Source organism: Rhinatrema bivittatum, chromosome 1 (assembly GCF_901001135.1).
Source record: "Rhinatrema bivittatum chromosome 1, aRhiBiv1.1, whole genome shotgun sequence".
Lineage (NCBI taxonomy): Eukaryota > Metazoa > Chordata > Amphibia > Gymnophiona > Rhinatrematidae > Rhinatrema > Rhinatrema bivittatum.
This window is the reverse complement of record NC_042615.1, coordinates 134,087,559-134,110,596: the sequence shown is the minus strand read 5'-3', so window position 1 is coordinate 134,110,596 and position 23,038 is coordinate 134,087,559. Positions and strand designations below refer to the sequence as shown.

Genomic DNA, 23,038 nt, shown 5'->3' with positions numbered 1-23,038 from the left:
GTTCCCAGTCTTGTGAAGCGGGAGCACCACCGCTCTTCTCCAATCAATATGCCTTTCATGTGAAGCTGATTTGGCTAAACACAATAAGTGATTCATGAGTGTGTGGATGGATGGGTATGACCATTCAGCTTGGACCTGGTTAGGCCCCTGCATGGTATTGACCCCTCTCTGCTGGTGGCTGTGGAACTTAGTCTGGATTGCTTGAACAGTATTTCCAGTCATCCCAGCTAACCTGCTCCATCCTTTCCTAGCCTCTGGTTTTCAGCTGGTACAAGCTATAAAGTTACCTCTAGTTGCAAGTGAATGGTACAATAGGATAATGCGTACCAAAAGAGGCTGGATGACCATATGAAGGTTGAGCCAAAACCAGTAAAACTAGGTCTAGCTTGGGAGGCATCTAGACATGAAGTTGTAATACTGATCCAGGTGTAGGATCAAGATCCTAGGAGAAAAATGGAGCAGAAAAACCAAAGCAGGTCTGCAGGCTTGGATGTGGATTAGGAACACTGAGACAGGACTGCAGGGACGGAAGCTGGGTAGGAATGCTGGGGCAGGACTGCAGAAATGGATGTGGAACAGGAATGCTGGAGCAATATTGCAGTGCTGGAGGCAGCGCAGGAGCAAAGCCAGATGAGCAGAAGCTCTAGAGGAAATATCCCTGGAGTCTATTGCAATACAAAGGTGTGTCTATGTTGCTTTCCTTACATGCTGAACCAATGGGACCTTACAAAGTTGTGTCTAACCACCTGGCATCTGGAGGGTAAATAAAAGACCTTTCCCTGACTGTATATCTTCCACAGCTACTCTGCAGCTTCCTAACTTCTGCTTTCTATAGTTATTGGGTCAAGCCCTTTTGATCCTGAGAGCTTCCCCCTACTGGGAACATTAGAAACACTATTTGTTTTTCAAGATCCCCCCCCCCCCCCCATTTAGAAACCTTTCTTTTAGACAAGGAAAGAGGTTGAGACAAATTAGCTGTAAGAAATAGATAATTTCCAGATATGTAAAATGAATTACATTTTTTCTCAATTAATTATGTACATGTTTCCTCCCTTAATGTGGACTAGAAAAATTTGGTCTGGATTATTATGCCTTAAAATGTATGTATTTAATTAATTACTTGATGATGAAAATTTTGTTCTTTGATTTGTTACATTGTAATAATGTTTAAAAATCTTAATAAATTATCAATTAAAAAAAAAAAAGAAACACTATTTGTGTACTTTTATGTACATTTAGGGAAAACAATTTTCTAAAAATACAACACTGTGCAAATGAAGTTGAAAATTACCCCATAAATGGGGAATTTCTTTAGTACATTTGGATCACAAAACATTATGCACTATTTTGCTATATTGCTATATGGGAGACAGACCTAAAATTGTCGAGCTATGTAGCATATCAATATGTTCTAAGATATTGAATAAACAGATTTCGTTTGGATATTTTAAAGCTCTATCTCCAAATGGGAACAAAACAAATGCTGAAGTAATGGGACAAGCTGCACATTTATCTTGGTCATTTGCACCCATTTTTTTGCTAAGTGTAAAGTTTCACTAGCATTTTTCTTATTTGAATTTAGAAATTTTACATATAAAACTGAAGTTTTATAAATATCCAATGCAACTGAGCAACTCAATCAATTGCTTAATCGTTTCTTTTGACCACTTTTGGAAACAGAGCCTTTGGGATTTGGATGGAATTTTTTTGCGTCAGAGGTCTTGTACAGTTCAAGGCTTATGAGATTGGTTCACTTGAGAATTTTTTCATTTGCTGTGCTATTATGCACCCGTTATCCTGGCAGATGCCTTGCTATTTTCCAGCTCCTTTTTAAGACCATTATCTCACAATTATGTCAAATAACTTGGTTAGACGTAGTTTCCATTTAAAAATGCAATATACTAGGGGTTTTCCAGAACCGTGTCCTGCCTCTGTCATCATGTGCCTTTTCTTTTTTGGATACTCTCTTGGAGGATTCTGGAATCTGCTGATACATTTCTAAATGAAATTCATTTTTATATTCTCTTCTGTATTTCACAGGCTTGTGGGGCTGAGTCACAGAAAGCTATTTATGATGTAATGATAATGCAAAGGGCAGATGAGTTATCATTACTGAAGGGAGCATTACTCTAGTTTTTCTGACTTTTATTTATTTATTTTGGAATTCTGAAGTTCGAGCATTCATTTTGTAAATGAATTCCCAGTATTTTTTATTACTATTTTGTTTGACATCAAGACCATTAAAAACTAAGGGGGTCATTTTCTAATGGGATCGAACGCGATAGCTAAATTGGGGCGACTTCGGCACCAGAAGAGGAGGAGTCGGGGCGGCACCGGGGCGTACGCGGTGGAAACATCGCTGGCTGCGAAAAGGCAAGAACTCTTTTCGCTGTCAGTAGCACGCCCAATAGCACCACCTTTTACGATGGCGCTATTGGGTGCGAAAGCTGGCAGTGATCGCACCGAGGAGGTGCGATCGCTGCCGGCTTTCGCAGGCCCGCCCCCCCGCTTCGCCCCCGCCCCCGTTACCACGCGATTCATAGAGCTGTGCATCGTTAGAAAATCCAGCTCTGCTTATTTTAACTAATATCCATTTGGTTTTTTTTTCTTCCATTTTACCATTCTTTTATTTCATCTAGTGGGGCCATCAAAAAAAGGCTAGGGCTACAGTGTTCTGACGCTAGTGAGTCTTTATTATTTTTAATATTTATCACCATGTCAGTATCAGTTTGCCTTGAATATAGTACCAACATAAGTGTCTCCAGGGCAACCCTATGTACACATGCTCTAAGAATTAGTGTCTGCCATACTAATACTGTATCCTTCTGACCATCCATATTGACGTGAGCATGCTCATACAAAATGTATATCAGACATCATACTGACATCTACATGGATCCCCATTAGAATAACTACCCATAGCATTGCAGGGTTACATCTATGCCCATACTACATTATGAAGCAGTTATATTTATATGGATGCGTATTATACCAATCTCTCATGTAATACAACAGCAGAATGTAGCAGTTTGCCAGAGGACTATGGATCTTTAGCATTTCTTACTGCTGTACATATACAGATTGGTTTTTGAAACTTGGATCTCGAAAATTTCAAAGTTTAGTAATCCAATAATATGTGATCTATCTGCCATAGGTTCACCTCTAGCAATGTGATAATTAAAAAAAAACAACCCTCTAGGATTTTAAGGTAAAATTGACTTTACTATATTATATTTATGAATCACTTAAAGCATAAGTAAGAATAATAACTAGAAAGGTGGAAATACCAGTCTCTATTTTTCAAGCTTCTTATTCTCAAGGAAGTACTAAAGAGATTTTCTTTTCAGATATGACAGTACTATGAAAAAGAGTACTCATGCAAAATTAGAAAATATAGACAAACTGGTAAAACCAAGAGTGAAAACTGAAATTTAATATTACTTTTATAGAAGCAAAACTATGGTGATGGTACTAGGATTGCTACCATAATAAGTAGATAAGTAGTTAGTCTTAGGCCTGAAATCACAGGCGGCTTAATTACTTGGCTTCAGACTTATTTAATACATACCATACTTGATATATTCATTGCTAAAAATTTTGATTTCACTGGAGTCTATTTGATTAAAGCTTTTTTCCTATTCTATCTATGGAAACATTTTAGTGAATGAGGCTGTTAAAGAGCTCACCAAATTTTTGAACACTAGATATAAGTACAGAAATACGTAAGATTTGCTATACTGGGTCAGACAAGCTCAGTATCTTGTTTCTCAAAGAGGCCAATCCAGGTTACAAGTACCTGGCAGGATCCCAGGAGGTAAAGAGATTCCATGCTGCTTATCCCAGGGATACGAAGTAGATTTCTGCAACTCCACCTTAATAATGGTTTCTGGACTTTTCTTCCAGGAACTTTTCCAAACCTTTTTAAAATCAGCTACACTAATATCTTTCACCACATCCTCTGGCAATGAATTCCAGAGTTTAATTATGCATTGAGTAAAAAAATATTTTCTTTTATTAGTTTTAAATGTATCACCTAGTAATTTCATTTTGTGTCCCCTAGTCTTTGAAAGAGTAAACAACCGATTAAGTTTGCTCATTCCACTTCACTCATTTTATAGACCTCTATCATATCTCCCCTCAGCTGTCTCTTCTCCAAACTGAAGTGTCCTAACTTCTTTGGCCTTTCTTCATAGGGGAATCATTCCATCCCCTTTATCATTTTGGTCAGCCTTCTCTGTACCTTTTCTGATTTTCCTATATCTTTTCTGAGATGTGGTGACCAGAACTGCACACAATACTCAAGATGAGGATGCACCATGAAGCGATACAGAGGAATTATGATATTCTCTGTTTTATTCTCCATTTCTTTCCTAATAATCCCTAGCATTCTATTTGCTTTCTTAACTGCTGCTACAAACTGAGCAAAAGATTTCAACTTATTATCAACGCTAACACCTAGATCCTTTTCCTGAATGGTAACTCCTAAAGTGGCACCTAAGTGGAAAGAATTGATATTGCTCATTATAGAGTCTATATATTGTAAGGTGCTATACAATCAGCCTCATTGATTTTAATACACATTACATGTCTTATATTCTGCAGCTTCCCAAAATTCTTCAGTCCACTGTGGATCACATATATCCTTAAAATTGAAACATATATTAAAACAGATTAAAACAATTACAATTTTAAAACAAATGATCACTTAATACCAAAAACATAAAACACAACTTATCCATAAGCCTCTTTAAAAAATAATACCTTTAACTGCACCAATATGTACATATGCAGAGCATGCATGAAGTCAAAGGACCACATTAATGTAGGCACAGCCTGAAAAGGCTTTCTTTTACAGAAGGAAAACTGTCCCATAGGGAGGACTCTACAAACTAATTCCCCCAAGCCAGACCCACTCCGAAGAAACTCTCCCTGAAACAAGACACTCTATCAGACCCCCAAGAACTCTCTGGATGCAAGGAACTCCTTCCTGAGCAGAACCCCCTGACACAACTCCACTGGCAGATTTCCCCCAAAGCATTTCTCCTTACAGAGCAGGTTTCCCAAGTTGAGACCCCCTATGTAGCCCCCACCCCAGTAGCCCATCCTGAGGAAGACCAGTAATGTAGATAGGCTGCTTTCCTCCTGTCACTTTGCGTCTCAGGAAGTGGGGAGGGGGGATGGAGGGAATCTAACTCAGGAAGGGGGTAAATATGCCAAGAGTCACTGCCTTCCTTCCTTCCTTCCTTCCTTAGTTAACTGCTAGCATGCAGGCCCATTCAATAAAGTCCGCGGGAGAGCCGGCGCTTCGAGGCGAGCACCCATTCTCCAGATGCACACCCAGACACCTCTCCTGGGTGCACAATTCTTTATTTAAATTAGGGTCCGCGCTAATAGGGAGGCGCTAGGGACACTAGCGCGTCCCTAGCACCTCCTTATTGGCAGAAGTGGCGACTGTCAGTGGGACAGCCGACGCTTAATTTTACTGGCGTCGGTTGTCGAAACCGCTGACAGGCATGGGTTCGGAAAATGGACACCGGCAAAGTTGAGTGTACGTTTTCCAACCCACGGGCCGTGGGCAGATTTATTTTTTTTAAATGTTTTGTTTTTTTTTTATTTTTGGGGCCTCCAACTTAATATCGCTATGATATTAAGTCGGAGGGTGTAAAGAAAAGCAATTTTTCTGCTTTTCTGTACACTTGCCCTGTACACTTGTCTGAAATTAACTCCTGCCTTGGCCGCACATTTTACTTTCTGTATTGCGGGTGACTAACTAATAGGCTCATCAACATGCATTTGCATGTGATGAGTGCTATTAGTTTCGGGGGGGGGGGGGGGGGGGGAGTTGGCCACGCGTTTTTCACACTGTAGTATAAGGGGTAGTAATAGCGTGTCAAAAACACGCAGCCAAACGGGGACTAAATGGTGCGCTCGGCTGAGCGCACCATTCTGTATCAGCCTGATGGTGATTGTGGCTAGCAGGCTAGCATTAACCACACCCTGAAGTCGAAACTCTGCTGGTGAAGAGAGGGTAACTCTCAAAAACATCCCAGATCTAGTAAGTTAGTCCAATAAAAAGGATTCATCTATAACTTGTTTGTTGACTATTGGTATTTTATTTTATTTAGATTTATATTCCACTTTTCACACTTTTCCCTTCTTGATTCCTCAAATAAAATCACAAACAAGCAACTGTTAAGTTTAAGTTGACAATTTACTACCATAAAAAACAAATAGATACTGCCTGCATACTCCTGAGACATTCAAAATCATAACAATTTTGTAGTGCAGAGTTCTGGTAATCATAGTGGACCTGAAGAAAATGGAGGTGGTCTTTGTTTCCTAGACCTACAGTACTTAAGACAGCCTATATGCTAAGTGTAACATAGCATCCAACGTGCTACACTCATCTTACAATTTTGAATATATTTCGGTAAAATTTGGATGCGAAAAGCAAAAAAAAAAGGACGTACAGAGTTTAAGACATGTGCCTCTTACCTTTCTCTTCCGAAGTTTTACATGACCGTATGCAGATTCACAGGTAGTGGGGTTATCCTTTAAATGTAAACTTTGCACATCCTCAACTGAACTTCTATCTGTACAGCTTTGTTTCTGAAGATCCATTTGTTGTTCCATATTGCCACTCTTCTCTAGGACATTTCCGGTTAAAAGTTTGTCAGAACAGGACACAGACAGTGCGAGGCGGCTGTCGGAGTCTGTTTTTGATAATGACTGCTTGCTACTCTCAATACCAACCCCGAGCATATCGTTCACCACCTTACAAACAGATTTTTCATTTGTATCTCTGGGAGCCTCTGATTTTCTGCGCTGTTGAGCAATTGCAGCGGTATGAAGCAGCTGATTCCCAGGAACAATCATTTCATTCTCATTTAAAGTGTTTTTAAGATTTTCTTTAGGCACACCAGTTACTTCATTTGTATCTTTCACATTAAAAAGCTCCAGGCTTTTTTTTTCCAGATCACCATTCACTTCTGTCAGTCCCTTATCTACTTCTCCCTTTTTCTTCTTAGGATCAGAGTCAAAATTTGGTTCGTTATTGGATTCTGAAGGTTCATAGTCAATAGAACCTTCTGTGTCTCTATCAGCTACTGATAGCAAATTGTGTAAGGCACCTATTCCTTCTAATATTTGCTCATCATCATCATGAGGATGGATAATGTCCTCAGACCCGAGATCTGAGTCATGTTCTGAAACATGGACCAATGTTTCCGTGCTGGCTTCCAAGGAAAGGAAATGTTCCTCATCTTCATGGTTATCATTTTCATCTACTTCCTTTGAAATACTGCTGAGAAGCTCTCTGCCACAGCAGCATTCTGGTAATGATGCACATTTTTCTTTACGGTCTAGTGTCAAACCATCATTCTTTTCCATGTTTGCCTTCAAGTTATCGGCTACAAGCCTGTAACAACATGCTGTATCACAATCAATAGAATTAGAAAGCAGTCCCATCAACTGGGTCACATGCTCTTCCCAGCTTCTCTTTCTAATGGCTACAGACATGTCATAATATTTCAGCAAACTGTAAGATACTTGCTTGAAGAACCAGAGTTGATCTGACAATAGTGCGCGGATCCAAGAGAATGCATGGTTTCATAATGTTAACAGCTGCCAAAAAAAATCAGAAAGACTTTTGTTACTAATGCAATTTCAGGGGGAAAAAGAGCATAAAAGATTAGTTTTGGTGAAAATATATATCAGCAATTAAAAATGAGAAAGCTGTAGAAGATTTATTAAAAGTAATGCATGGCTGTTATATAAAACAGTAAAAACTCTTCACAGACAAAGTACTATATTCTGCCTGATGAACAAAAATAAAAAGATTTATAAACAAATGCATGTGCAAACTTGTCACACGATCAGTTTTTAGACAAAGTCTTTATTCATATTAGCTATCATAAGACACTGTTTACATACATATGAATTATGAGATGTCTTATGACTTCTCTCGCACTAGAGTAATTTAATTTCCCCATTTAAGAATGAACCGACAAGACTCAGGTCAATTAGGTACAGTCTAATTGATATAAAAGTCTAGATTGTTCTCTTTTATTTAACTACTGGCAGAATTAACCATATTTCACACGTGTATATTTGTTTGTGTGGGTGTGGGCATTGTGTTTATGTTTTAGTATTTTGTTTTTGAATGTATGTTGTGTGTTTAGATGCTTGGGTACATGTGTGAGAGAAAGAGAATGTGTGTTGGGGTAGGGATGAGAAAATGCGGCTGTATGTGTGTGTATGTACATGTGTGTATATACACACATGTGATTGAGACAATGAATGTGGCTATGTGTGCATGTGTCTGGTTGAGAGAGAATGTAGCTATATATATATGTGGGTTTTGTATCTGAGTAGAAAAGGGAGGCTGTGTGTATGTATGTATGCATGTGTAGAAGAGTGGAAGACTGTGTTTATGTGAATTCCCTCAGCTGCTTGCTGCTAATGCTGACATGAGATACATATAGTCACTTCTATGATATCTTCCCTCCCACCCTACATGGCACAAAACAACTGTTACCAGACTTGACTACTGTAGCACTGTTAGATGTAAGGGACACTGCCACTGCCACTGCAAACAATCTTTCCTATCCTGCTGTAGTCCAATATTGCTGTTGGCCTCGTAAAAATTCCACTGCCCATGTGGTGCTCTGCTCCATTGCAACTCCCACCAGTGTCTCTAGGGGGCCATACTGGCCATTGGTCCAAAAGACATCTGCCTTCTGCTAGCATAGTCTGTCATCACTTCAGCTCTCATGGCCCAACTTGGGGGCCATACAACCTTTAGCAACAGTAGCAAAGTTTTTCTGATGCTATTATGGCTTTGCTCTGATACGAGAGGGATGGCTGAGGTGAGAAGATCAGCCACTCTAGTGGTGGCATGGTGACAGGAGACATTTCATAGCATGCTTTTGATAGTTTGTTTTGTGCTAGGGAGAATGGGAAATGCTGGAGTTGGGAAGCAGAAGAAAATTGCTTCAAGAGATTTCTGCTTTTTCCTGCCAATAGAGTGAGATTCGTGGCCAGTCAAAAAGGTCACCATGGCAACCATTGTTGTGGTGCATCCTGACATTTGCTTTGACCAATAGTAAGATCCCTTCAGCAGTATAGATAGAAGAATACTGACTTTTATGATAGGATATCTCATGCTATTCACATAGAAAGTAGATGTGATTTTCCAGCAAGTGCTCAAGCACCAAAGTTTAACTGTAAAATTAAAATTGATATTTGAAGATTTTGAAGACAACAAATTATTGTTTTTCATAGAATAAAGGTCTCCTATGCAGTCTTTGATATATTATAAAACAGCATTGACTCAGTTATCAAATAAAACGGGAATATTTCTTGATCGCATGAAAAAACAATGTTATAGCTTACAAACTCAACTATCCTATATAGTTCTGCCAAAGCCTTGTGATTGGACTTGAGAGGTGTCAGATGTTGGATGTGAACTAAAAAGAGATTCTTGCGTGCTCATCTACCCAGCACAGTGGAGTACAATGGAGAAAGATGATAAAATTTGTTTTGGATAAGGAATGATATCCAACAGGTGGTAATGCTGCATGGAAGGCAGTTGGGATATATCCTTATTTATTTATTTATTTTATTTAAATTCTTTTCTATACCGTCGCTAAGTTATATACCATCGCAACCGTTTACATGTAGGCACATAAATTAATATAGGTGGATGCGTACTATAGTACATTCTAACAGGTGCCACAAAAGGGTCAGTTACAATAAATTGTTAGACAATCAATTGTTTAGTGAAGTAGATCATAACCAAGTGTACCTGTAAGGTACGGTTCACGGGTAAAAATCATATTTATAGTGTTTACAATTACGTTTATTGTGAGGTAGAGTTCATAGATTATTAAAATGCACATTCTTAGAATAGTGCTGTGTGCTGGTGTTCTTCTGCCTATTCCTGTATATTTTCATTCCCCAGTCTCTTTATAAAATGCTTGTTTAAAAAGCCATGTTTTTAAACGTTTCTTAAAGGTTTTGCGATCTCTTTGCAATCTGATCTCTAGAGGCATTGTGTTCCAAAGTGTGGGGCCTGCTAAAGATAAGGCCCTTTCTCTCACTTGAGTTAGTGTCTCCTGAATCCCCCCCCCCCCAAGACTTGCCAAAAGTCCCTGGTGGTCCAGCGGGGGTCCTGGAGCCATATGCTGCACTCGGGCCGTCGGCTGCCAGTATTCAAAATAGCGCCGATAGCCTTTGCCCTTACTATGTCACAGGGGCTACTGGTGCTGTGCAAAAAAAATATGAGAGGGTCACTCCTATCTTACAGTCTCTGCATTCGTTCCCCATATTTGTTTAAAACCTTGGTTCTGAATTTGAAGACCCTCAAAGATTGGACACTGCTCTACTTCAGCTATCATCTTAACTTACAATATCTGTGCTTTCCCGTTCCCTGCACTTGTTGCCACAAGCCTACCTAGTTGGGGGATAAGGGCACATCTATTAAAAAAAAAACCCAACCCAAAACCCGCCCCAACCCTTCAAGTTTAATTAAATACCCCCCCACCCCCAAGACTCGCCGAACGTCCCTGGTGGTCCAGCAGGGATCCGGGGAGCGATCTCCCGCTCTCAGGCCATCTGCTGTCAGTAATCAAAATGGCACCATGGCCTTTTGTTCTTACCATGTGACGGGGCTATCGGTGCCATTGGCTGGCCCCTGTCACATGGTAGGAGCAATGGGATGGCTGGTGTCATCTTAAAAAATGGCAACGAAAAATAAAATATACACACTACTGTGTAATGCTCAGATACAGACGCACACCTGGGATCTGCTCTAAGCATCTTGCAGCAGCAGGAGACACCAACAATGATTCTTAAACATACAGGAGCTTCTTTAGGAGCACATGTGTATTCATGCATGTCTCTTCTTCCTAGCTATAGCATGAGCCCCAGAGTGTGGGAATTAATGGGCAGAATGCAGGACATGGATAACCTGGCCTTGCTTTATGCAGCACACATACTACACACAGCATCTTCTCCACCTCCTCCTCCTGAATCTTTTCCTTTTAATCCTTTCAGCCTCTGTTTTATCCATAGGCTGAGTAAGATGAGGAGAGTGTGCACCGAGCCCTGGATGTGACTCACTCTGAGTACTGGAAGTAGCAGCAGTGGATGAGTTCTGGCAGCATTATCTATCACTATCTAGCAGCCACTATCTGGAAGTCACTTTCCCTAACCGACCATGTACTACAGGGGTTTGATAATGATGAATCCTATATCCTGGTACTAATTGACCTAACAACAGCCTTTGATACCGTAGACCATACCCTGGTATGTCACCAGCTGAGAAAAACTGGAATAGATGAAACTGCTATCAAATGGTTCTCATCCTTCCTAGATCATGCCAAGTCAAACTGAACAATCACATATCTGACACCTTCCCAATCAATATAGGTGTCCCCCAGGGGTCAGCACTCTCGGCTACCCTATTCAACATTTACGTGCTGCCACTATGCACAATACTAGTGGAACTAGGAATTAAATTCTTCCTTTAGGAAGACGACATACAATTCTACATCCCATTCAACAAATCATTTGAAAAAAACTAGCTCGACACTATCAACATACATAAAAGCAATACAACAAAGACTAACTCAACTGAAATTAACACTAAACACACAAAAAAACCCTGAAATTGTATGGTTAAGGAGAAATTCCACAATAATCAAACCACCAATTCTAGATCTAGGAAACTTTAACATTGCTCCTTCAGATCAAGTAGGAGATCTAAGAATACAGATTGATGAGAATTTGTCAATGAAAAAGCATATAAGCAAACTAATTAAAACAGGATACTCCAAGCTTAGATTATTACATTGACTGATGCTTTTACTAACAATACAGGACTTCTGCACTGTTCTACAAACACTAATAGTTTCCATCATAGAATACTGCAACTCCCTATTACCAGGCCTACCCTCTGGACTCATAAAACCATTACAACTACTACAAAACTCCTCAGCCAGACTGCTACTAGGAACAAGGAAATTTGACCACATCATCCCCTCGCTGATAGCACTGCACTGGCTTCCTGTACAATCCAGAATTCATTATAAAGTATTAACTCTGATTTTTAATATCATCAACAACATTAACCCATGCCTATTAGGAGTGACTCTTCAATGATACACACCGCAGAGAGTCCTAAGTTCAAAAGATAAAGGACTTCTAAAAATGCCTACAAAACGGAGAACACACTTAACACAAATAAGAGACCGCATCTTTTCCACAGGAGGCCCAAGTTATGGAACTCTCTCCCAGAGTCATTAAATCTGATAACAGAGAGAAAGAGTTTCAAACAGGAAGTGAAAACATGGCTCTTTAGAAATGCTTATAATTTAAAGTAAACGCCAATAAACTGATAATGTCACTATCAGACCTTTAGACAATATTAGTAAATTGAGCAAAAAGAACTGAACGATGTAAGGTGAAAAAGACTACATTCTGAGTATAGCATATAAGATAATGAAATTAAAATTATAGGTTACAATCTTCCCTCATAGCACCTTAATTAACTTATACTTGATGCTATTGTGTTGACCTAGAATAGGTATTTATTATTGTAAGAAACTAGATAATGCATGAAAGTAGATAATATGTGAATATGACCTAGATCTGAGCTGTTTGCATTGACCCAGAATATGAATGCTAACCTAGAATGGGAATGTTGACCCAGAAGCCGAACAATGATTTTGTAAACTGTTGTGATCTTATCTTTGAACCATGGTATATAAAACACCTAAATAAATAAATAAACAAATAAATAAATAGATAAAATATCTGAGCCAGGTGCCTGTTCTGCACAGATTTCTACTTTCTTCTACATAAAAAGGGAACTAGATTCCAGAAGTGGGGAGTCTGTTCACGGTGAGAAACAAAGAATTGGATAGAGAGAGGAGTCAATGTGTGATGAATTGCTGAGGATAGGGAAGGATCAGGGGGACCATAGGCTGTGAGGAGCAGAGGGAGCAGGAGCATCTGCAGGGTGAAAACCTGTGGCAGGTAGTTAATGTGGCCATGTTGAAAGACAGCTGAGAGAGGAGAAAATGAAGAATAGAACAGGAGGAGAGAGGAAGGCGCCCAAAGTAAGAGTCCTCTTTACACAGCAACAGGAACAAACTGTGGCTGAAGCCCAAGAAGGTGTTGCTGAAAAACATGCTGAAGCTGTGAATAACCTACAAATGCAACTTGGATTTCATTCTCCAATGCCAGAGGAGCCATGCAGATAAGCAGGAAGAGGGAATTCATTGCTATTTAAGGTAATAACAAATCGAGAAGCAAAAGAGACTTCCCCACGTCCATGCTGCCTGCTCCACAGAGGTTGGTATGCCACACAACATTTTTGTTATTGTAGGTGTGCCTTGGGTTTGAAAAGGTTGTGAAACATTAACTTAGTCCTTCAAAATTCTTGAGTTAGTTAGATGGCCAATAAGAGTCATTTCTTTTCCTACTGTAAAAAGCTGTTTGGACTGGACTGGGAACAATGCAGCTCTGTCCCAACAGTGACCTATGTAACTGGGTTCAGGGGTAGAAAATTCCATCTGAGTGTCAGAGATTTTATTTAGACTTAATTCGATCAGATGGTATAGCAGGCCATAAGGTGAAACTCTGCTATGGAAAGGATGACCAGGCCTCTCTGAGGATGGGATATTTCTTCCTATGCTGAACCGTCTTTAGACCCTCTGGTCCCAAGGCCCTTCTCTTTTATGCAGAGACCCCTGAGGCACTAAATGTGGATCCAAAGCAGATCTGATTTATTATAGTCAAAATAAGGAAAGTTATTTATAAGTTCCTATCCACAGGCGCATCTCAGTGATTGGCATATTTCATCACTTGGTAGAAAACAACATGAAACAGTAGCAAAAATCCACAGCTTTAAACGCATAGATGGATAATTTACGTGAACCCTGGACCCTCAGATAAAACACTTGTATTTGGGTTACTATCCTACAGAGGTTAAAATTATCTCAGGTTGCAACTTAAAGGCAAATCAATAGCCTCAGAGATTACTCACAGTTCAGACTGACCCTATGTGTTGCTCCTGGGGAAAAAAAAGAGTTAAGTCATCTAGATTGTGCTCAATTCTCTCTCCTGGGGGAATGAAAATGCCCAAGCCAAAAGAATGAAAAGGCTCAGCAAATCCCCATGATGGGGGCCTTTAATAAGCTGTTACTCATGCCTTGGCTCCTCTCCAAACACATGGAGCTGCCAGGTTCTCACTCACAGGATATGATGTCATACTTACTAAGATTTTTCAATTCAACACTAGGGGCATCCTGAATGAGATGGCAGGGGATCTACTAATAATAAGCTAACGATTAGAATAAAAACACCCATATGTAAATTTAGAATAAGAGCATTGAATAAGTGCTGTTACACTTACTACTAGTGAGCCTGTTTTTGTTCAACACCTCTGGGTCTCACAGATCAGAGGTCTAACTAAACCACAAAAAAGAAAACACGCTTAAATATACTTTGCTGCAGTTAGTTACAGAATTTGGCAACAAATTCTTTCAACAAACTGAAACAAAGCTGTGAAGCTGTAAAACATTACAGATTTAAAGAGCAGACACTTCTAGCTTTAACTCTCCATATTAAAAACTGTCATCACTTAGTGTGGATCTGCCTATTGATTTCAGTAGTAAAGAAGATTAACTACTTAGTTTGTTCTGGGTCATTTCAGTCCATTGAGACAGTCTGTGATTGCCTATGCCACAAGACTCCTCTGACTAATCATATGCCTGAGGGTATAAGATTAGCCAGTCAGAAAGACACGCAGAGTTATGGCCATGCACATGCAGTAGAATTCTCAGTAAATCATGCCAGGACTAAATGGCTCCAGGACCAACCCATGTGCTGTGAGATCTTTAACCTGCGTAAAGGATGGTGAGTTTGATTTCATGGTCATACTTTCCACATCTGAAGTTTTTTTAACGAAAAAAAAAATGCAGACCTAAAGGAGGCTGGAGGAAGAGAATTTTAAGTACAAGTCATTAGTGTGGGCGGTTAATGAAAAAGGAAAGGAAAGTATAGACCCAGGCCAAAGAAATTTCCGCTTTTACAAGCAAAATGGCTGTAGTTAACGAATTGGGCCTACTGCACATATTTTTTTTACTATGCTAGCAGTCAAGATGCAAGGAAATAAAATAAATACATAAAAGTACTTTTAAATCAAACCAGTGCCTTTGCATTCTGAAATGCTATTTAACCTCTTTGCAGTAGCACATGGCTTAGGTCATAATTTTTGCAGCCAAATTCATTGCTTTTTGTAAAGTAGCAGAAAAATAATAGGTTGGGGTATTTAGCATATTTGGATAGTCAATCAGATGCTTTAATCTCACTCTATCTCACTCCCTTTTGCTCTTCCACCCTGTCTCCTTTTCCATACTTTTCACTTCCCCTTACCCTCTTGCCAATTTGCCAACCTTAATAAAATACTTGATTTTAGCTTTCTGATCAGATTAGAAGCCTCCCTCCCCCTCCCGTTTTGTTGTTCTAACAACAAGACTATATTAATCTACTTTCCCCAAGTCATATGTATAACTAGAAATAAAGGTCAACAAAGAAATTGAAGTGATACTTGCTTATGGGATTTGCCTAATAAGTATGTGAAAAGCTTTTTAGAGATAAATATCCTTCATCAGGTTAGTGCAAAATAACTTTAAGATGACTGTAGCTGAACATATATGATATATGCAACTTGTATTATAATATCGGTGTTATCAGTGTTATTAATTGTTATAAACTTTTGTTAATTGTCTCCATCTGATGCTTGTTCAGCCTCCACCAGACACCTCCTGATGATCTCTGTTGTGGGATTTGAGACCACACAACAGCCTATATATATATATATATATATATATATATATATATATCTTCCTATGTGAAGATAGGATCTGTGTGGTTTCAAAAGCTCATGGCCTACAACATCTTTTTTGGTGTTCTTTAAATGGTATCACCATTTGCAAACACACCTATCAAGAAAACAGAAAAATGTTTGACTTTTTCCCTTCAGTTATCCACTTAAGAAAAACCCTGACAGATGTTAAATCTGCAATGTCTGTAATCAAGTAATCATGGAGGTCTGAATACTCTCTCAATCAGGATTTAGAAAAATTGTCTGAAAAATAGTTGCCAACTTTGTTGAATACAAATAATCAGATCTGTGTTTAACAAAAATTGATTCCAAGACCCTATGCCCTCAAACAAAGATGTAACCCATCTTTCCGTATATTTTTAGATCAGTCCCTGCTTTACATAGCACAGTATAGAATCATTTTCTTTGCAATATGTATAATCCTCATTATATATTTCCTAGTATGCAGAGTTATCCTCCTGATATCACTAAAGTTATGGAAATATTGTTGAGAATCATTGTCTACTGATTACTATACGATACTGCTCATCAATGTTGTCATGAACAATATTGCTATTTACTATACACATCAAAAGCCACTTGAAGGTTTTGAGAGAGAGGCTAAAGCAGATCAAAAGCCACTCTAAAGCAGAGAGAGAGGCTAAAGCAGATAAGCCAAAGAGGCATTCACGGAGCGGGATGCCAGTGGTTGGAGTTCCACCTTCACGGAGCGGAAGGATGGAGGGCTGCCATCTCCAAAAAAACCCAAAAATAAAATAAAACAACAAAAAAAAAAACAAAACAGGGGTGGGTAAGAGTATGGGGCAGGGGTGTGGCCTGCTTGTTACAGCGGTTGCTACCCCTAATTGAGCTGGATGTTCACTTGGATGCAGATACGGCGCTGCTCTCTACATTGGTGATGGGGTGGAGGGAAATTGTGGTGGGGTGGAGGGGAATTAGGGCTGGAGGGTACTGGAAGCCAATAGTAATAGGTGGGAGAGAGAAAAAGGGAAATAAAAAAAATGGATAAAGTGCGTAGCTTGCTGGGCAGACTGGATGGGCCGTTTGGTCTTCTTCTGCCGTCATTTCTATGTTTCTATATTTCTATGTTAAGTGCACAGGTGAAATTCTCTCCAGGCCCAGGCAGGGAAGGTCACATTCTGGAGATGAATGAATGGCTGTATAGATGGCGTCTACGAAAGTATTTCAGTTTCTTGGACCATAGGATGATGTTCGATGGACCAATCAGCAGAGATGGGGGTCTATCTGTCAAAGAAGGGGTACAGCATCCTCTGAAAAAGAGTGATAAAACTACAGAGGAGAGTTTTAAACTAGGATATAGGGTGGCAAAGAGCAAGGAGCAATTGGATTGTCGTGGGATAAGTGCTCTGGCAGTTTGAAGATATACCAGATTCTTATGGTCAGTGAAGATGGTGAAGGGATGCAAGGTAATACCACTCTATCAAAGCTGGTTTAACAGCGAGCAGTTCTTGATCACCAATGCCATAGTTTCTAGGGATGTGAATCGTTTTAGGACGATTAAAATTATCGTCCGATAATTTTAATATCGTCTTAAACCGTTATGGAACACAATACAATACAGATTCTAACGATTTATCGTTATAAATCGTTAGAATCGTGAGCCGGCACACTAAAACCCCCTAAAACCCACCCCCGACCCTTTAAATTAAATCCCCCACCCTCCCGAACCCCCCCCCCAATAACTTAAATAACCTGCGGGTCCAGCGGCGGTCCGGAACGGCAGCGGTCCGGAATGGGCTCCTGCTCCTGAATCTTGTCGTCTTCAGCCGGCGCCATTTTCCAAAATGGCGCCGAAAAATGGCGGCGGCCATAGACGAAAAAGATTGGACGGCAGGAGGTCCTTCCGGACCCCCGCTGGACTTTTGGCAAGTCTCGTGGGGGTCAGGAGGCCCCACACAAGCTGGCCAAAAGTTCCTGGAGGTCCAGCGGGGGTCAGGGAGCGATTTCCCGCCGCGAATCGTTTTTGTACGAAAAATGGCGCCGGCCATACGCGTATGGCCGGCGCCATTTTCCGTACGGAAAATGGCGCCGGCAGGAGATCGACTGCAGGAGGTCGTTCAGCGAGGGTTCCGGCGCCTCGCTGAACGACCTCCTGCAGTCGATCTCCTGCCGGCGCCATTTTCCGTACGAAAATGATTCGCGGCGGGAAATCGCTCCCTGACCCCCGCTGGACCTCCAGGAACTTTTGGCCAGCTTGTGGGGGGCCTCCTGACCCCCACGAGACTTGCCAAAAGTCCAGCGGGGGTCCGGAAGGACCTCCTGCCGTCCAATCTTTTTCGTCTATGGCCGCCGCCATTTTTCGGCGCCATTTTGGAAAATGGCGCCGGCTGAAGACGACAAGATTCAGGAGCAGGAGCCCGTTCCGGACCGCTGCCGTTCCGGACCGCCGCTGGACCCGCAGGTTATTTAAGTTATTTGGGGGGGGGTTCGGGAGGGTGGGGGATTTAATTTAAAGGGTCGGGGGTGGGTTTTAGGGGGTTTTAATGTGCCGGTTTTTCGATTTTTCGATTTTTCGATTTTTAACGATTTTTCACGATATTTTACCCCCCCAAACGACAACAATACGATTCCCTCCCCCTCCCAGCCGAAATCGATCGTTAAGACGATCGAGGACACGATTCACATCCCTAATAGTTTCTATCTGCTGAGGAGAAAATTTTAGAATAGATGGTGCACTATGGGTGGACTGCAAGAGAATGGCACCTACACCCACACAGGAAGTGCTGACTTCCAAAGAGAAAGGTCCTGTTCTGTCATGTCTTTGCAACACTGGTGCAGAAAGGGATGCAGCTTTCAGACTGGCAAAGGCTTGGGTTGCTTTGTGTAGCCAGTCCATAATATTAGCCTCTGTTTTAGTAAGGATAGTGATAGGCACATTAAGAGTTAAATAAAGGTGAATGAACTGCCTGCAATAGTTTTCAAACTCTAGAAAGTACTGGATCATTTTGAGGCCCATTGGCTGGGGCCAATCCACAATTTCTGATAGCTTGGAGGGGTTCATTCAAAGGCCCTGTGCAGAGATAACCCAACCCAGGAATGGAAGTTCTGACAGTTCAAAAATGCACTTGGCATATAGAGAATGATGTCTTAGCAGCTGGAGAGCATTCTTAACATGAGAATGGTGTGATTGAAGATCAGATGAGAAGATCAGAATGTCTTCTAGATATACTATGTCACAACAAATCTCTGAATATGTCATTGACAAAATTCTGGAAGACTGCTGGGGCATTGCACAGGCCAAAAGGCATCACCAAATACTCATTGTGGCCATCTTGAGTATTAAAGGTAGTTTTCCATTTGTTATGGTTAAGTGGTGTTTGGGTGGATTCTTGGATACTGTGATAAATGAACACACCCACGGGGAGCCCCTTGGGGAGTCACAGTACTGGGCTAGACTCAGGATGCACAAACACAGAGTTAGTTCTTTATTTATACAGCTTGAAGTATACCACCAGAGGTGGCAGTAGTGAGGTAGTCTGGATGTAGCAGTCTCAGGACCCTCGGCAGAGGGGACCCTTCTCACCCCATTGGTATAGAGAAATTCCGGTCTGGGTTTCCCAGCAAGGCAGTACTGCGGATGAGATAGACTGAGAGTTAGATTACTCACTAGATGGTTGCTGTAGGTATGCGATTCCACCAGGTTGGAGTAGATCATACAGGCACCGAGGTAGGGAGAGCAGGCCCTTGAGGAGCGAGTACCTGATCCCTGTAAGGCACCTGAAATAAAGCAGAGGACCCCCGAGGAGCTTGTACCCAGGTTAGCAATTACCCCGAAGGGCAGAGAGAGAGCTTCCAGCGGCAGCACGGAAGCGGCAGAGTAGCTTAGACCGGCCGAGACCAATCCTTTGCTAACTCAACGAGCTAGCAATATAGTACAGGCAATATACCCAGATGCCATGATGTCAGTAGAGGGGAACGCCCCCGAGGTTCGCACCAATGCTGGAATAAAGATGTGCGCACCCTAGTAGGTCCTTGGGAGGAGCAATGCGGGAGGCAGCACCATAGCCATTCTGGGGATGCTGGAGAGGGCGGCTTGCAGACACGGCTGTATCCATTTTCCCAAGGTAAGTGGGAGGAGCCGTGAACAAGGTGAAACAAATGGGGTGAAGCTGTCTAGCACCGATGGGCACAACACCATTCATGGCATTCTAACCCTGGTATTTGATACATGGGCTCATTTTTCTTGCTAGCAAAGAAGAATCCCGCCCCAGCAGAGGAAGTGGATGGCCTGATGAAACCTCTCTCAAGATTCTACCATAAGGTACTTCAGTCTTAGTGATGGATAGTGGATACACTTTATCCTAAGGTGGTATTTTACCAGGTATCAGGTCTATGATGCAATCATATGAGTGACAGGGTGGGAGAGTCTCAGCCTGTTTCTTGCTAAAAAATCTGCAAATAATGCATAAGGCATAGGCAAACCTGGAAGAACTGGGAGTTCCAATGAGCTGCATTGCATAGGAGGATATACAGGAAGCATACAATTCTGAAAACAATGCATACTCCAGGAGATGATATCTCCATTTCATTAGTTCATGACCTGACAGTGTCATCATAACCAGGGTAAACCAAACAGAACGGAGTTGAGCACCTGAAGCACAAAAAATGATATGCTTTCTTCATGCAGGAGCCCCACTCATAACATCATAGATCCTGGAGTGTAGTGAATGGCTCCTGGCAATAGGTCTCTGTAGGCTGAAGAATTGCAAACAAGATTTTTTAATGTACCAGCGGTATCTGAAATTTTTCCATCAGGGCTTCATCGATGAAGTTGCAGTCGTACCAAAATCCAAAATGGTTTCTGAGAAGAATTCCTTTCTTCCAAAGTCCAATTGAACAGTCAATACTATTTGTTGTGGAGGAAGGTGAGTAATGCTTAGGATTCTCTCTCCCATCAACCATAAGCATGGGTGTTTTCCTGACTTCTCTGGACAGGAAGTGGCATAATGACTCTTGCCTATGCAATATAAAAGAGGTTGTACAATTTTCAATGATATTTCTTCTCTTCCAATAACTTGGATCATCCTAGCAGTATGAGTTTCTCTTTGAAAGCAAACTGTGAAGGAGCTCAGCAGGGGACAGCATAGGTGTTTGAAAGTTCAGGGCCAATCGGGCACAGTCTCTGAGGGAGTCCCATTTTCAGGACCACTCTTGAAATCAAATATCAATTTTCACAGACAGAGGTACAAGGTCATCCAGTTTGGAGGAGACATCATGGCTGGACAATTCATCTTTGACCTTGTCTGATAGATGCTTCCAGAATACAGCTATTTGTGCCTCTTCATTTCAAGACAGTTTGGATGCCAAGATTAGGAATTACCCATTGGTCATGGAGCCCTGTCTCAGGCGGAGTAATTCTGAGGCTAAAGAAGAAGATGATTCAGGGAGCTCATGAAAAAGCTTCCTGAAGCAGATCTGAGAGATTCCAGAGACTGGGGTCATCTCTCTCCCATAAGGGAGAAGCCCATGCTTGAGCCTGACAAGAGAACAGAGCTATAATTATGATCACTTTCACTAGTTCAGATACAAAGTTGGCTGGCTGGAGCTCGAAGTGAATCAGGTATTGATTGATTGATGAAACCTTCTGCAGGTCTTGGAATTACCATTGAACTGAGGTGGCAGAGGCAGTGAAGTGAAGGAGTAGTCAGAGGGAGGTAGGGGCAGCAGCTGGTTGTGGCAATGGTGGGGGTGGCATTGCCATTGCTAGGGATGACTGCACTTTGTTTAGCCACAAAGAAAATCTTGTAGAACCCCAAAATGTGATCTTGATTTTTTTTTTGCTGGTGGACCTTCAGTGAGAGGTCCTACAGAATCTTCAGCAGAGGGATGTCAGCCTGAGCAAACTGTCATGGCTTGGAAGAATGAACCTTGGGATAGCTAACAGACAAGTCCAAGGCATGGTGCAGAATTGTGAGGCAGAGACGTGGTTAGGCAAGCAAAGGTTAAGGCAGGCAGAATCCATACAGAATCAGGAGATTAGTAAGGATCAGGTCAGGCAGAAGATGGAAGCAGTCCGGAACCAGGCTGGATGAAGAGGAATCAGGAACAGCCAAATGCAGAGGAATAATGAAACAGAACCTGTTGCTCAGGCACCTGCCCAAAGAAATGAGCTTCATTTTATGTTAGAGCAGTGCTGATATCATCTGTCTGTGCCACAGAAAATCCTGGAAGGTGTCCCAATAAAGCTGGTGAGTTGCTAGGGACCCTTGGTCATAGCAGTAAAATACAGCTCAGGAACAGGATGCTTGGAGTCACACTAGGAGGCTCCAGCAGATTGCAGGACACAGTCCTAGGCTTGGAACCATGAGATACAGGATGTTGACAGCAGGGCAGTACCCCATGGTCAATGGCATATTACAGGCTGATCATACAGGGCAATTATTTCCCTGATGCCCCTCATTACTCCTCCATGGAGGGTTACTACTTTTGATGCATGGCAGGGGACTGCTGGCTTGCCACGTGATTGCTGGAAGGAACCAAGCAATCAGCCTGAGGAACAATCTTCCCCTTTTCAGCCTCTTTCCTCTAGATTTTGCTTTCACTAGCAGAAAGCCCAGACTAGTACTTCCACCCTTCCATAGGGCCAATGCTAGTGGGTGGTGCTTCTGCAGGTAATACGCATTTCAAAGTTTATCAAATGCCCACTTGCTTCCAACTGATATCCTTACTTCAGTGAATATAGACTGAGGAAAACATGGGTGCTTTCTCACTTTAAAATGCCTCCAGAACAGGGATGTCTTCTGATTGTTTGTCTACATCCTTGGGGGATGATACTGGCACTGGAATTGAGGTTGAGAGAAGATCCTGAGGAAAAATGCCAGGTGTGTCACTCATACTTTCTACTTGTGCTGTCTGCTCTTCCTGCGGGTTGCTCTCATCACTGGCAATATCATCTACCTCTCCCATCATTGTACTGGAGGCTAAGACACTACTGACTAATCCTTTCAAATTCTATTCAGCTACTAGCTCTTTAATTTCTGTTTCAGAAAATCCCAGACAGGATTCTTCCTCAGTATCAGATATTGAAAAAATACTGTCGTCATTGCCTCAGAAGCAATAACTAATGTAGACAAGCATGCTGTTGTTTTTGACTGCTGCACTTCT

The 23,038-nt window shown here is 41.4% G+C and overlaps 1 protein-coding gene across 1 annotated transcript in view; it reads right to left on the bottom strand.

The window, feature by feature from the left end:
* The window catches only part of DLC1 (DLC1 Rho GTPase activating protein), a 789,115-nt gene that overhangs the window by 752,654 nt on the left and 13,423 nt on the right, over positions 1 to 23,038 (bottom strand). Inside the window, exon 2 of the mRNA XM_029587197.1 lies at positions 6,496 to 7,623. Within this exon, the coding sequence (XP_029443057.1) occupies positions 6,496 to 7,518 (1,023 nt within the window). The 5' untranslated portion in view covers positions 7,519 to 7,623. The remainder of the gene's footprint in view (positions 1 to 6,495; positions 7,624 to 23,038) is intronic.